Source organism: Thalassophryne amazonica, chromosome 9 (genome assembly GCF_902500255.1).
Source record: "Thalassophryne amazonica chromosome 9, fThaAma1.1, whole genome shotgun sequence".
NCBI classification, from domain to species: domain Eukaryota; kingdom Metazoa; phylum Chordata; class Actinopteri; order Batrachoidiformes; family Batrachoididae; genus Thalassophryne; species Thalassophryne amazonica.
Genome location: NC_047111.1, coordinates 105,747,028 through 105,763,740, shown reverse-complemented (window position 1 = coordinate 105,763,740; position 16,713 = coordinate 105,747,028). Strand labels below are relative to the sequence as shown.

At 39.5% G+C, this 16,713-nt stretch overlaps 1 protein-coding gene across 1 annotated transcript; it reads right to left on the bottom strand.

Moving 5' to 3' along the window:
• Positions 1–13,530: 13,530 nt before the first annotated feature.
• LOC117517752 (chromobox protein homolog 3-like) lies at positions 13,531–16,143 on the bottom strand. Its single transcript, XM_034178900.1, has 2 exons — positions 15,569–16,143; positions 13,531–13,546 (listed from the first exon to the last, which is right to left on the bottom strand). The coding sequence occupies exons 1-2, from the start codon at positions 16,078–16,080 to the stop codon at positions 13,543–13,545; spliced, it is 516 nt and encodes a 171-aa protein (XP_034034791.1). The 5' UTR covers positions 16,081–16,143; the 3' UTR covers positions 13,531–13,542.
• Positions 16,144–16,713: the final 570 nt, after the last annotated feature.

Below are 16,713 nucleotides of genomic sequence, written 5' to 3'. Positions count from 1 at the left end.
CATAAAAAGGTAAATATTACTCACAGACATATGCTCTTTGGGGTTTTAGTGGGGACAAATTAAGATTAAGCGAAATAAAACACTGAATCAACAAAGCACCAGATCAAAGCACTGCTTCGATTTGTGAATCACTGCTTTGATTGGTTCAAGGTTCAAAGCGCGCGCTGCAGAAACCGATGATTTATATGGAAGAAACGAAACATTTGCGGTAAAACAAAGTTATTTAACAACTAACTGATGACTAAATTAGTTGACAACTATTTTAATAATCGATGAAATCGATTAGTTGTTTCAGAACTACTAAACATAACCTCTTTCTGTGAGATCCCGTTTGGGATGTGTGTGTGTGTATATGTGTCAGAGTGCCGCCTGTGAGCCTGGACTAAACCATTGGTACAACTGTGCAGGGGTGGAAGGGCCCTCAGAGATCTTTCAATATTATTGTTCGAGCAGAATTATGTTTTGCAACATTTATACATTAATTCTAATTCTATTCTTTTACAACATGAATTGTATGGACATTAATAACATGCAACACAAAAATGTATTTAATGCCAGTTTTTTTTACATATGTTTTAGTACATAGTGCCCTTTACCCCCCTAGTCAGCACCCCTGGTTTCATGTTAGTTTAACAGTGTTGTTTGTGTTTTTGATTTATTGTGTTTTTGTGGTTCAGTTGTTTTTTTTAGTTTTGTTGTGTTATGTTCCTGTTACCATGAGTGACGTAAAGTGTAGGTGACACGTAATGTCATGTTTTCATGAATATTTAAAACTAAAATTAAACAACAGTTTGAAATTTATCCTTTCCTGGTGCACAGTTCTTGAAGAGATAAATATTCAGATTTTAAACTGCGCACCACTAAAAACCAAGAACTTCCCGGCTCGACATTGACATAGAGTGCAGGCTTCAGACAGCTGTAGTTTATCCTTCACCTGCGCACTTATCGACTTTTATTGTTCAGGATTTTTCAAAATTTCATCATTTTTAGTGATTATTTGTGCACATTTTTTGGTGTCACCTACACTTTAAGTGTCGTGCTTCCGGTACCACAATGCTGCGTTTACACATAACGACGACAAGTCACGAATGCCACGAAGTACACATTCTTGGCCGCTGATCATGAATGCAGGAGTGCGCTGAAGAGCACTGAAATTAGACTTTTAGCCGACTTGGTATCAGCAATCAAACTGAATGCGGTGCAGCAGGGTTTAATTGCACGCACGCTTCTTCTTCCGCCCGACTGGAGGAGGTGCAGAGATGTCTGGCTGCACATGAGTCTCCTCTCCCTCCTCTGGCTCAGACTCGTTCTCCCGCTCATCGGTTACAACAGCAGGTGGAACACCTGCAGGAGCATACTGATTAGCTTCAGCAGGAACTGTGGAACGACATTTGGAGCTGAGTTTAATTGTGCGCACGTGACAGAAAACTGATTTGTCATGGCGCGCAGTGAAATGTGACGCCGTGTTACAAGTCGTGTCAAAACTTGACAGTTTCCGTGTCACTTCGTAATAACGCGTGGCAGTTTGGGCTCCAAGAACCATCACAGGAACCACTACAAATGTTGTCATGTTCTATTAATGATCAATACTCATCAAGACGGATCAATACACTCAGTTGCGACCTCCACGATGTGAGACGAAATGAGGGTGGTGTATGACATTCGTGGAAGATTTTTTGACAGGCAAAAACATGCTCCATGAATATCAAGAATATCACGCACCAACATGCACTATTAAGAAACCTATTCAGATGTGTTAAGTCACATTAAGAATGTCAGGAATGTGTCATGAATGACAGAAAAATGACATTCGTAACGCATCTTGGTTCTGTGTAAACACACCTTTAGTGAAATGTGTAGTGATTTTAATGTTTTCTGCCACCATCTCTGTTTGTCAAATTAAAAGCACCTGCTTACAGCAACACGCAGAAAAGAAAAAAAATCTCTGCGTGTGTGCGTGCAATTTTGATCGCACAAACTGGGGACAGCTGACATTTCCCATTTGGTATGCTTATGTATTTTGGGTCAAGGATGAATGCTGCGAAAACTGAATGTTGATAGGACTAATATTTTTAGAGAAGCTATATATACATTAGCTAACAACCCCGAACAATGGACATTGATATTTGCATTCTGGACTTACACGCCAATCCAGCAGGGATTGTATATTAAAAGTGTGAGTGCGTGCATACATGGTTTTATTTAGTAAGTTCAGCGTAAGTACATAATATAATTGTAAATCTGTTAAAATTGCATGGAGGACACAAGAAAGTGAAGACACTTATTTCCATTGCGGTCCGTTTAAAAATCAAATGACAAAATAGAAGTAATAATAAAATATAATAATAATAATAATAAAGTGTTTGTGAGCGTGCTTTCTCTTTTTGATGACCAACTTTGTGGAATAGCCTGCCTCTTGACATCAGGCAGGCTTGCTCTGTTGAAGTATTTAAAGCCAATTTGAAGACCCACTTATTTTCTGTTACTTTTGAGTCATGAATTGTGGTGTTTTAATTAATGATTGTTTTAATTTAATTTATGATACTATTATTTGACTGTGATTTTAACTTTTGTTCTTAACCTGTTTATCTTGAGTTCTTTTGTTGCGCAGCACTTTGAAAGCACTTTACAAATAAATTTATTATTAATTTATTATTATTGTTCTAAAAATATTTTGGAATCACACAACATTCCACCTCATTATAGGAAGTATGCACAATTTATTACCTCCCTTGAAAAATGTCAGCTATCTATTTTATGAATGCTACTCAATCTAGTTCCTGTGGATCCCTTCGGGCAACACGCTGGTTCTCTTTAAATGTCAGTCAGGGTGAGGTGCATCTTAACTGCAGTTTGGACCATGTTGATGGAAATTCCACCAACAGTTAAATTACAGTAGTGTTCAGAATAATAGTAGTGCTCTGTGATTAAAAAGATTAATCCAGGTTTTGAGTATATTTCTTATTGTTACATGGGAAACAAGGTACCAGTAGATTCAGTAGATTCTCACAAATCCAACAAGACAAAGCGTTTATGATATGCACACTCTTAAGGCTATGAAATTGGGCTATTAGTAAAAAAGTAGAAAAGGGGGTGTTCACAATAATAGTAGTGTGGCATTCAGTCAGTGAGTTCGTCAATTTTGTGGAATAAACAGGTGTGAATCAGGTGTCCCCTATTTAAGGATGAAGCCAGCACCTGTTGAATATGCTTTTCTCTTTGAAAGCCTGAGGAAAATGGGACGTTCAAGATATTGTTCAGAAGAACAGCGTAGTTTGATTAAAAAGTTGATTGGAGAGGGGAAAACGTATACGCAGGTGCAAAAAATTATAGGCTGTTCATCTACAATGATCTCCAATGCTTTAAAATGGACAAAAAAAAAAAAACAGAGACGCATGGAAAAAAATGGAAAACAACCATCAAAATGGATAGAAGAATAACAAGAATGGCAAAGGCTCACCCATTGATCAGCTCCAGGATGATCAAAGACAGTCTGGAGTTACCTGTACGTGCTGTGACAGTTAGAAGATGCCTGTGTGAAGCTAATTTATTTGCAAGAATCCCCCTCAAAGTCCCTCTGTTAAATAAAAGACATGTGCAGAAGAGGTTACAATTTGCCAAAGAACACATCAACTGGCCTAAAGACAAATGGAGGAATATTTTGTGGACTGATGAGAGTAAAATTGTTCTTTTTGGGTCCAAGGGCCGCAGACAGTTTGTGAGACGACCCCCAAACTCTGAATTCAAGACACAGTTCACAGTGAAGACAGTGAAGCATGGTGGTGCAAGCATCATGATATGGGCATGTTTCTCCTACTATGGTGTTGGGCCTATATATATCGCATACCAGGTATCATGGATCAGTTTGGATATGTCAAAATACTTGAAGAGGTCATGTTGCCTTATGCTGAAGAGGACACACCCTTGAAATGGGTGTTTCAACAAGACAATGACCCCAAGCACACTAGGAAACGAGCAAAATCTTGGTTCCAAACCAACAAAATGAATGCCTCGCAGATGTGAAGAAATCATGAAACACTGTGGTTATACAACTAAATACTAATTTAGTGATTCACAGGATTGCTAAAAAAGCAGTTTTAACATAATAGTTTTGAGTTTGTAGAGTGAACAGCAGATGCTACTGTTATTGTGAACACCCCCCTTTTCTACTTGTTTTTTTTTACTAATGGCCCAGTTTCACAGCCTTAAGAGTGTGCATATCATGAATGCTTGGTCTTGTTGGATTTGTGAGAATCTACTGAATCTACTGGTACCTTGTTTCCCATGTAACAATAAGAAATATACTCAAAACCTGGATTAATTTTTTTAGTCACATAACACTACTATTATTCTGAACACTACTGTATCATTACCATCCCCTCATTACCCCATCCCCGTAGAGACGGTGCCTGCTCCCAGACCACCAATAACCAGCAAAAATCTATTTAAGCATAAAAATTCAAAAAGAAAAAATAATATAGCACCTTCAACTGCACCACAGACTAAAACAGTTAAATGTGGTCTATTAAACATTAGGTCTCTCTCTTCTAAGTCCCTGTTAGTAAATGATATAATGATCAACATATTGATTTATTCTGCCTTACAGAAACCTGGTTACAGCAGGATGAATATGTTAGTTTAAATGAGTCAACACCCCCGAATCACACTAACTGCCAGAATGCTCATAGCACGGGCCGAGGCGGAGAATTAGCACCAATCTTCCATTCCAGCTTATTAATTAATCAAAAACCCAGACAGAGCTTTAATTCATTTGAAAGCTTGACTCTTAGTCTTGTCCATCCAAATTGGAAGTCCCAAAAACCAGTTTTATTTGTTATTATCTATCGTCCACCTGGTCGTTACTGTGAGTTTCTCTGTGAATTTTCAGACCTTTTGTCTGACTTAGTGCTTAGCTCAGATTAAGATAATTATAGTGGGCGATTTTAACATCCACACAGATGCTGAGAATGACAGCCTCAACACTGCATTTAATCTATTATTCGACTCAATTGGCTTTGCTCAAAATGTAAATGAGTCCACCCACCACTTTAATCATATCTTAGATCTTGTTCTGACTTATGGTATGGAAATTGAAGACTTAACAGTATTCCCTGAAAACTCCCTTCTGTCTGATCATTTCTTAATAACATTTACATTTACTCTGATGGACTACCCAGCAGTGGGGAATAAGTTTCATTACACTAGAAGTCTTTCAGAAAGCGCTGTAACTAGGTTTAAGGATATGATTCCTTCTTTATGTTCTCTAATGCCATATACCAACACAGTGCAGACTAGCTACCTAAACTCTGTAAGTGAGATAGAGTATCTCGTCAATAGTTTTACATCCTCATTGAAGACAACTTTGGATGCTGTAGCTCCTCTGAAAAAGAGAGCTTTAAATCAGAAGTGCCCTACTCCATGGTATAACTCACAAACTCACAGCTTAAAGCAGATAACCCGTACGTTGGAGAGGAAATGGCGTCTCACTAATTTAGTAGATCTTCACTTAGCCTGGAAAAAGTCTGTTGCTCTATAAAAAAAAGCCCTCCGTAAAGCTAGGACATCTTACTACTCATCACTAATTGCAGAAAATAAGAACAACCCCAGGTTTCTTTTCAGCACTGTAGCCAGGCTGACAAAGAGTCAGAGCTCTATTGAGCCGAGTATTCCTTTAACTTTAACTAGTAATGACTTCATGACTTTCTTTGCTAATAATCTTGACTATTAGAGAAGAATTTACTCATAACCATCCCAAAGACGTCTTGTTATCTTTGGCTGCTTTCAGTGATGCCCGTATTTGGTTAGACTCTTTCTCTCCGATTGTTCTGTCTGAGTTATTTTCATTAGTTACTTCCTCCAAACCATCAACATGTCTATTAGACCCCATTCCTACCAGGCTGCTCAAAGGAAGCCCTACCATTAATGCTTCAATCTTAAATATGATCAATCTATCTTTATTAGTTGGCTATGTACCACAGGCTTTTAAGGTGGCAGTAATTAAACCATTACTTAAAAAGCCATCACTTGACCCAGCTATCTTAGCTAATTATAGGCCAATCTCCAACCTTCCTTTTCTCTCAAAAATTCTTGAAAGGGTAGTTGTAAAACAGCTAACTGATCATCTGCATGAAGCCAGAGGACACACACCAATTAGCTAAACTGCAGGATTGTCTTACAGACATAAAGACATGGATGACCTCTAATTTCCTGCTTTTAAACTCGTAAAACTGAAGTTATTGTACTTGGCCCCACAAATCTTAGAAACATGGTGTCTAACCAGATCCTTACTCTGGATGGCATTACCCTGACCTCTAGTAATACTGTGAGAAATCTTGGAGTCATTTTTGATCAGGATATGTCATTCAATGCGCATATTAAACAAATATGTAGGACTGCTTTTTTGCATTTGCGCAAAATCTCTAAAATTAGAAAGGTCTTGTCTCAGAGTGATGCTGAAAAACTAATTCATGTATTTATTTCCTCTAGGCTGGACTATTGTAATTCATTATTATCAGATTGTCCTAAAAGTTCCCTGAAAAGCCTTCAGTTAATTCAAAATGCTGCAGCTAGAGTGCTGACAGGGACTAGAAGGAGAGAGCATATCTCACCCATATTGGCCTCTCTTCATTGGCTTCCTGTTAATTCTAGAATAGAATTTAAAATTCTTCTTCTTACTTATAAGGTTTTGAATAATCAGGTCCCGTCTTATCTTAGGGACCTCATAGTACCATATCACCCCAATAGAACGCTTCGCTCTCAGACTGCAGGCTTACTTGTAGTTCCTAGGGTTTGTAAGAGTAGAATGGGAGGCAGAGCCTTCAGCTTTCAGGCTCCTCTCCTGTGGAACCAGCTCCCAATTCAGGGAGACAGACACCCTCTCTACTTTTAAGATTAGGCTTAAAACATTCCTTTTTGCTAAAGCTTATAGTTAGGGCTGGATCAGGTGACCCTGAACCATCCCTTAGTTATGCTGCTATAGACTTAGACTGCTGGGGGGTTCCCATGATGCACTGAGTGTTTCTTTCTCTTTTTGCTCTGTATGCACCACTCTGCATTTAATCATTAGTGATTGATCTCTGCTCCCCTCCACAGCATGTCTTTTTCCTGGTTCTCTCCCTCAGCCCCAACCAGTCCCAGCAGAAGACTGCCCCTCCCTGAGCCTGGTTCTGCTGGAGGTTTCTTCCTGTTAAAAGGGAGTTTTTCCTTCCCACTGTTGCGAAGTGCTTGCTCACAGGGGGTCGTTTTGACCGTTGGGGTTTTTCCGTAATTATTGTATGGCCTTGCCTTACAATATAAGGCACCTTGGGGCAACTGTTTGTTGTGATTTGGCGCTATATAAATAAAATTGATTTGATTTCATCATTATGAAATTTTTTTTCTTTTTTTTTACTGAAGATTCATATCCTGATAGGCAAGAAGTGATTAAATTTTCTAGGTCATAGGTCAAAGTCAGGAAAAATCTTGGAAAATTGGAAAAATCCCTATCTTTAACATTGAATGATTATTCAAAAATTCCTAAATATCTAATTTCGTTCATATTTGAAAGCATTATATAGGATAATATCCTTTATCGACTGATCCAAATCTGATCCAGATTACAGATTTTGTGGCTATTTAAATTTAACATTGAAAACCCCATATAATGTACATTTTACATTATATCTTAATCAGATGTGCCCCAATTACTCTTATTTTAAAGTGAGTTGCAGACTCATACTCACTATCATCTGACAAAGTTTGATCCGGATTTGACCCAGATTGTGGATTTTGTGGACATTTGAATTTAACACTGAAAAGCCCATTTGGTGTAAATTTTGCATTTTATCTTAATCAAAAGTGCCTCAATCATTGTCATTTTTCTGTTATGGAGATACCTACACCACCAAAATTGGATGGAGGTTCCAATTTGATGCCTGTTTGTCTGTCTTCCAGTTATCAGTCGGAAAACATGTGCCAAAAGCAATGACAAATCGTGCATAGCAGAGATAACAAATGTTCTGTGAAAATTATCTGAAAGTTTCATAAACATAAAAAATTCACAATACTACAAAAATACTTTGATTCAAGTGCATGAACAAAATACATACTCATGACATTTGATCACATGTAATTTAACATTTAAAAAGCCTTTCATCGACCTGTACTTGTGATGTTTTCATAAATTAAAAATACATGTCCAAATATTTATGTCCCTGAAGGACATGTCCTCATCACACAAGGTGATTCCAGACACTGGCTGGACAGCACGTCTTAGAAGAGGGAGACAGACCAGATCCCAGACAGAAGAAATAACATGAGCTCAGTGGAAGGGTGTGTGTATATGTAAGTTATTTACACTCACAGTTCATTTTATTCATAACTTCTATCAAATATATGATGATTTAAAAAATCAATTCTACAACTACTGTTTTAAATTGAGAAATGTCCAAGGATGCGGCATGGACAGAAGTCCTTGTTTGATGAAGTGTGTGTGTGGATTCCACATGCAGAAGGTCACACGGGTCAATGATCAACTTTGTGTTGAAGCAGCAGCCTCACAGAGAAGACCTACAGAACAGCACCATCAGTGGATCCTACACATGGTACTGTGGAATATGGCTCCGACCACCTGCCAGGTTTACATGCAGAGATGGACTCTGCTTGTTCAGGCTGTATGAGGTCCTCACACTACCTCACACTCCACTGAGTCTGTCTCCCCGCTGAGGGAGGCTGCTGGCTCCAACAGCACATTCAATATGGAACGTCTCCAAACTGTTGATTTATTGAAAGGGGACAAATGCAGGAAAACTGAGTCTTTGTCTTCTGAGCTGCACGCTGAGATTTCTTCAGTGAGAGAGGAGTTAAGATCCACCATTGAACTCATGCAGGAAAAACTTTGCTCTCATGAGGAAGCCGTGGCTGAGTTGGAGTGCATCCACAGAGGACAGTGACCAGCTAACTCCACCGGACTCCACCTTCTGCTCTTAAAACTCAGGAGAAATCACTGAGTGACAGACATGAGGCCCTGGAGGGGAGGAGCCAGGAGGAGTAACATAAGGTGGGTCGTGGTCCCAGAGGGGTCGAGGACGCACGCCCGACCAGACTCATGGTGCAACTGATGAAGGATGCCCTCAGCCTGGAACATTTACACTTATTGACCAAAGAATTTATGTTTGACTTGTAAACACACGTATTTATGTACTTATACTTTTTATGTTATATGGGACACATTTTGTGCTTTTAATTGTCAGTCTTTTTTTACGATTCTTGTGTCTCTGTAAACTCAAACAAACCTTTGAAAAATATTTGCTCTAGTTTTCAGTATTTCACAAAAGACGAGAAAGAGACAAAAAAAATTCAAACATGTTTTTATTAATTTGGAGGAGTGTTGTTGATGGTGTCAGACGTCGGCTCAGCAGACGGGGCAGGTGGTGTTCTCCTGTTGAGAAGAAAAAGCATATTTGTCAGTCACCAGAAATGAGAAACATTTGATTTAAAACAGAACTGCAAAAGCATCAAAACAAAGAAACTAATCATTTTTATGGGAGACACAATTATACTCAACAAAAATATAAACGCAACACTTTTGGTTTCGCTCCCATTTTGTGTGAGATGAACTCAAAGATCTAAAACTTTTTCCACATACACAATATCACCATTTCCCTCAATTATTGTTCACAAACCAGTCTAAATCTGTGATAGTGAGCACTTCTCCTTTGCTGAGATAATCCATCCCACCTCACAGGTGTGCCATATCAAGATGCTGATTAGACACCATGATTAGTGCACAGGTGTGCCTTAGACTGTCCACAATAAAAGGCCACTCTGAAAGGTGCAGTTTTGTTTTATTGGGGGGGGATACCAGTCAGTATCTGGTGTGACCACCATTTGCCTCATGCAGTGCAACACATCTCCTTCGCATAGAGTTGATCAGGTTGTCAATTGTGGCCTGTGGAATGTTGGTCCACTCCTCTTCAATGGCTGTGCGAAGTTGCTGGATATTGGCAGGAACTGGTACATGCTGTCGTATACGCTGGTCCAGAGCATCCCAAACATGCTCAATGGGTGACATGTCCGGTGAGTATGCCGGCCATGCAAGAACTGGGACATTTTCAGCTTCCAAGAATTGTGTACAGATCCTTGCAACATGGGGCCGTGCATTATCCTGCTGCAACATGAGGTGATGTTCTTGGATGTATGGCACAACAATGGGCCTCAGGATCTCGTCACGGTATCTCTGTGCATTCAAAATGCCATCAATAAAATGCACCTGTATTCTTCGTCCATAACAGACGACTGCCCATACCATAACCCCACCGCCACCATGGGCCACTCGAGCCACAACATTGACATCAGAAAACCGCTCACCCACACAATGCCACACACGCTGTCTGCCATCTGCCCTGAACAGTGTGAACCGGGATTCATCCGTGAAGAGAACACCTCTCCAACGTGCCAAATGCCAGCGAATGTGAGCATTTGCCCACTCAAGTCGGTTACGACGACGAACTGGAGTCAGGTCAAGACCCCAATGAGGACGACGAGCATGCAGATGAGCTTCCCTGAGACGGTTTCTCACAGTTTGTGCAGAAATTCTTTGGTTATGCAAACCGATTGTTTCAGCAGCTGTCCAAGTGGCTGGTCTCAGACGATCTTGGAGGTGAACATGCTGGATGTGGAGGTCCTGGGCTGGTGTGGTTACACGTGGTCTGCGGTTGTGAGGCTGGTTGGATGTAGTGCCAAATTCTCTGAAATGCCTTTGGAGACGGCTTATGGTAGAGAAATGAACATTCAATACACGAGCAACAGCTCTGGTTGACATTCCTGCTGTCAGCATGCCAATTGCACGCTCCCTCAAATCTTGCGACATCTGTGGCATTGTGCTGTGTGATAAAACTGCACCTTTCAGAGTGGCCTTTTATTGTGGGCAGTCTACGGCACACCTGTGCACTAATCATGGTGTCTAATCAGCATCTTGATATGGCACACCTGTGAGGTGGGATGGATTATCTCAGCAAAGGAGAAGTGCTCACTATCACAGATTTAGACTGGTTTGTGAACAATATTTGAGGGAAATGGTGATATTGTGTATGTGGAAAAAGTTTTAGATCTTTGAGTTCATCTCATACAAAATGGGAGCAAAGCCAAAAGTGTTGCGTTTATATTTTTGTTGAGTGTAATTTCAATAAATATACAGCTGGTAAAGTTTTAATTACAGATCATCATTTTCTTTGTGATTGGGTCAAACAGTGACAGAGTCTCTGCACAGTGACATTAAATAAACATTTATGCAACTGAAGCAGCAGGACCTTCGTGGCCAGGACGACGGTGGGGGATCGAACCCACGCGGCTCGCACCAAAAGACTGTTCCTCTACCAGGTCAGCCAAAGGGTAACTAACTCCCCGTTAGCCAAGCTAGCGGGAACGTCTTTTCAATTGGGACCCGGGACTTTCATCCCGCTACACAACATTTAATGGCTCCATAATATTCTGTTAGCAAACATGACAGTTAGCATGCTAACATTTAACACTAATGTGTAAGTATTCGCCCTATTGATGTATCCCATAATCCCTTGTGCGCCAGAGAGTCGCTGCAGTCAAACAACATAGAGAATCCACATGATGACAATTGTAAATGAATATTATACTACAAAAATGCTTAACCAGTTTGTACCACTTAGGATAAAGAGAGTTAGGTTACAATTATAAATCATATGTCTCCCGTTATTGCGCGGGCCAGGGGCAGGGGGACGGACCTCCCTTGAATGCCCACGGGGGCCAATAAGAGAAGGACTTTGCAAAATAAGGTCCGCCTTTGTTACGCATATGTAATCCTGTATAAAAACTGCTTGTATACATTGTCCGGGGTTCTGTAAGAGCGGATCTTGTCTGTAAGAGAAGTTCTTGCAGGGCCCAGGCCTGATTATTTTTGCTGTGACTTTGATTAAATTTAAAAGTGTGGAATAGTTTGAGTTTGTGCTTTGTAAGGGGCAGTATTACAGAAAGAACTGGGGGGAAAATAACAACACCCAGAGGGAACCCACACAACCACGGAGAGAACACACAAGCTCCACACAAAGTACCCGGCGGGACGCAAACCCAGAACCTTCTGACTGTGAACCAGCAGTGTGAACTACTGAGAAACCGTGCTGCCCGAATCCAAAACAACAAAACTACTGATCACAGCCCCATGACAAATTTAGAAAAAATGGTCTTATGTCACATTTTAACATTGACGTGCACATTTTAAGTATATTTCTTACATCACAATAAGCATTAAAAATACATTTAACTAATTTACTCTGGCTATTTACACTTAAAAATATTTAGGACGTAATGAACCAATCACCAAATCATTAGTTAACAGTTATGATGTATTATTGTTGCCATATGGATCATGTTTTTTATTTGGTTGATGACACCCAGAGGTGTTCTGAAGAGCACGTTTGAAGCTCAAATGACCAGTTTCCAAATGGCACCATCTTGGCAGGGTCTGACGCCAACCCCCACCAACCCATAAAAGGATAAAGAGGTGGCGTGTTGGCACGACTGGTGTGGGAAATGAATCCCGAACACATTCCCCATCTCTGTGGTCCCACACAAGCGAAAAGTAACAAGCTCATACTGGACTCAGGTGTTTATTCATGCAAATTGTTGAGAACTGAGTTGTGGTTTTCATGACAAGTGGTTTGGGTTTTAGTAACTGTGGAGTAAGAAAGCATCACCAAGCTATGCTAAACTGCTAATTAATGTTAACAGTGCAAATATACAAATTGAATCATACTAAAATTTCACTTAACAGAAAGATGGCAGCATAGATCTCGTTGACGGTCCATTGATACAGTTAACTGGACAGCAAACCACATTATCCCGTATGTTTGTCATAACAGGCACAGAAAGGACAAATGCTCAATTCCACAGCAGCTAGCAGCCACTGCTAAGAGCTAGCAGCTGGCTGGCTGAATCCAGTGGCACACAGGAGCTGTCCCTCAAAGCAATCACACCCCTAGTTACTGACGTCATGGCTTAAAATAGCAAAAAAAAAAAAAAGGGGGTGTCTAAAAAACACTAAATCTGAGGAAAATTATCTTGCTGCAAGAACAGATAATTTCACTTGACAAGATGTCTTGAATTAAGATTGTTAAATCTGGAAACACATGCCAAACACTTAAAATAAGAAATTAACCCTAAAAACAAGATCAACTATCTAACACTTCTAAAGTTTTTTAATAGTTTTTTTTTTTTTTTTGCAATTTGCAGTGTACCAAGATAAAAAAAAAAAACCCTTTCGATTTAGAAGTGTGAGATCATTCATTTTGTTTTAAGAGTTAATTTCTTATTTTAAGTGTTTGACATACTTATTTATTTTTTTTTTTAGATAAACGCAGAGCATAAAACATTTATTGGAAATTCAAGTAGTATTTACATACAGCATAAAACAAAGAAACCATCGCACACAAGCATTTGATGTAATAATTTGTGTACACAACAGAAAACTTGTAGTTTTACAAAAGAAGCTTTGAAAGCTTGAACTTAAAGCATCTTTTGACAAGACCTCTGGAACTACCTCTGGTCAAGAGTTTTAAGTATTAATTACTGTGTAGAGATACAAAAAAAAAAAAAAAAAAGTAATGCTCCCTTTGTATTACAATATTCTATCAATGCAAGTTGAATTTGACAGAGTGGGAACATTTGGCCTTTGCATGTACAAAAGTCATTTAAGATGCAGTTTAAATTGATGTTATATGCAAAAAAACAATCATCTTTTTAGATTTTGGATCATTTGCCTCTTAACTGACTGGTTACACTGAAAGACTGGCTCAAGTAAGCCTGGCTTTCTTTGAAGCATACCCCAGATATGAAACATCAAACCAACAGCTTGTTTTAGTTTACGAATCGGCACCAGCGCAAACAAAACCTTAATACAGACCACTATCATCTACACTCAGTCAAGTATTTATGTGTAGCCAGTGCTGTTCTTCACTACCATACACAGAAAACGTGAAAAATAACTACAACAGATAAAACTAGAAGGCAAGCCTGAGGAGAACATTCACCCTGAGAAAAAGGACAGCAGCAGTGCAAAGAACTGCAGCGGAACATCACCAAGTACAACCCCTGGCAAAAATTATGGAATCACCGGCCTCGGAGGATGTTCATTCAGTTGTTTAATTTTGTAGAAAAAAAGCAGATCACAGACATGACACAAAACTAAAGTCATTTCAAATGACAACTTTCTGGCTTTAAGAAACACTATAAGAAATCAAGAAAAAAAGATTGTGGCAGTCACTAACGGTTACTTTTTTAGACCAAGCAGAGGAAAAAAAAAAAATAATGACTCACTCAATTCTGAGGAAAAAATTATGTAATCACCCTGTAAATTTTCATCCCCAAAACTAACACCTGCATCATATCAGATCTGCTCGTTAGTCTGCATCTAAAAAGGAGTGAACTCACCTTGGAGAGCTGTTGCACCAAGTGGACTGACATGAATCATGGCTCCAACACGAGAGATGTCAATTGAAACAAAGGAGAGGATTATCAAACTCTTAAAAGAGAGTAAATCAGCATGCAATGTTGCAAAAGATGTTGGTTATTCACAGTCAGCTGTGTCTAAACTCTGGACCAAATACAAACAACATGGGAAGGTTGTTAAAGGCAAACATACTGGTAGACCAAGGAAGACATCAAAGCGTCAAGACAGAAAACTTAAAACAATATGTCTCAAAAATCAAAAAATGCACAACAAAACAAATGAGGAACGAATGGGAGGAAACTGGAGTCAATGTCTGTGACCGAACTGTAAGAAACCGCCTAAAGGAAATGGGATTTACATACAGAAAAGCTAAACGAAAGCCATCATCAACACCTAAACAGAAAAAAAAACAAGGTTACAATGGGCTAAGGAAAAGCATTCGTGGACTGTGGATGACTGGATGAAAGTCATATTCAGTGATGAATCTCGAATCTGCATTGGGCAAGGTGATGATGCTGGAACTTTTCTTTGGTGCTGTTCCAATGAGATTTATAATGATGACTGCCTGAAGAGAACATGTAAATTTCCACAGTCATTGATGATATGGGGCTGCATGTCACGTAAAGGCACTGGGGAGATGGCTGTCATTACATCATCAATAAATGCACAAGTTTATGTTGATATTTTGGACAATTGAAAGGATGTTTGGGGATGTTTCAAGATGATAATGCATCTTGCCATAGAGCAAAAACTGCGAAAACATTCCTTGTAAACAGACACATAGGGTCAATGTCAACGAGTAGATCTGATTTGATGCAGGTGTTAGTTTGGGGGATGAAAATTTACAGGGTGATTCCATAATTTTTTCCTCAGAATTGAGTGATTCCATATTTTTTTTCCTCTGCTTGGTCTAAAAAAGTAATTGTTACTGACTGCCACAATCTTTTTTTCTTGATTTCTTATAGTGTTTCTTAAAGCCAGAAAGTTGTCATTTGAAATGACTTTAGTTTTGTGTCATGTCTGTGATCTGCTTTTTTTCTACAAAATTAAAACAACTGAATGAACATCCTCCGAGGCCGATGATTCCATAATTTTTGCCAGGGGTTGTACTACTGAGCTTCATCCTCTGCACACGAATGCCACGTCAATCTCTCCTTGTAGAAGGAAATCACCACCTGAGGGCAGCGGGTGTTCGCCTCACGGGATGGAACTAAATCTGCTTCATCCGAGCCTTTCCATTTCATCAAGAACATCAACTCGCCGCTGCTGTCTGCTGCCCTGATGATTCTCTCAGGATCAAGGTTCCGAGCAAAACTGCGGGGCTTCGCACTTTCCTCTTTCTTCTTGGCTTCGGGGCCTGCGTCATCTGACGAGGCCTTCCTCTTGACGGGAGCAGGCTTCTCCGTTATGTTCTTCTGAGCTTCCAGAAACGCTGAAATCAGCTCTGGGCAATCCAAATTCTCCTCTGACTCCCAGGTGTTATCAGAATCTGTAAATCCTTTCCATTTTAGGAAGAATTCTACTTTCCCTTTTACAATACGCTGATCAAGCACTTTCTCCACAACAAATTCTTCAGGTTCTTCCTGGTCATCCTTCTTTCCCTTTGAATTTGGCTTCTTGCCCATGTTGCGCTCTGTTCTTAAGCCCGATTTAAAACAAAAATGAAGTGCCGGCAGCTCCTAACAACTGAGCCGTCTGACAAAATGCCGCCAACAACTGCTACACACACACACACACCACTACCATTGTGGTGGGGTGAATGATGAAGTGATGAATGGTCCCTGAGTTTATGAAGCACAGACTACCTCTGTCAGTGCGTTTGAAGGTATAAATATTCACAGTATTGATGATAAGCTCTCTGTAAATTAAGATATTTCTGTTAAGAAGTATAGGGATTAGTTATAAGATCAGATAAGTCTTTATTCATCCCTCAGTGGAGAAATTTCAGTGTCACATCGCAGCATAGAACAGTGGGAATAGACAGAAGGGCATGCAATAAAACGAACAAGTATCTCTTAAAAAACAAGAACTAAAAAAGCACTGAATGCCGGGTAAAGCTAAGGCTACCATTGTTCAGTTCAATGCTGCACTGCTGGGATGTTATATACTGTCGGGATGTAAAAGTGATCAGATAAAATGACTTCAGCGTGAAATGTACGATAAGTTACTCTGATATTTACAATATTTATTTTATTGTTTTAAGAGATTTATAACACTAATTATACAAAATAAATAAATAAATTAGAATGTTATTACAT

Excerpts from the sequence above, each read along its gene's own strand:
- LOC117517752 (XM_034178900.1), bottom strand. The coding sequence starts at position 16,080 with ATGGGCAAGAAGCCAAATTCAAAGGGAAAGAAGGATGACCAGGAAGAA.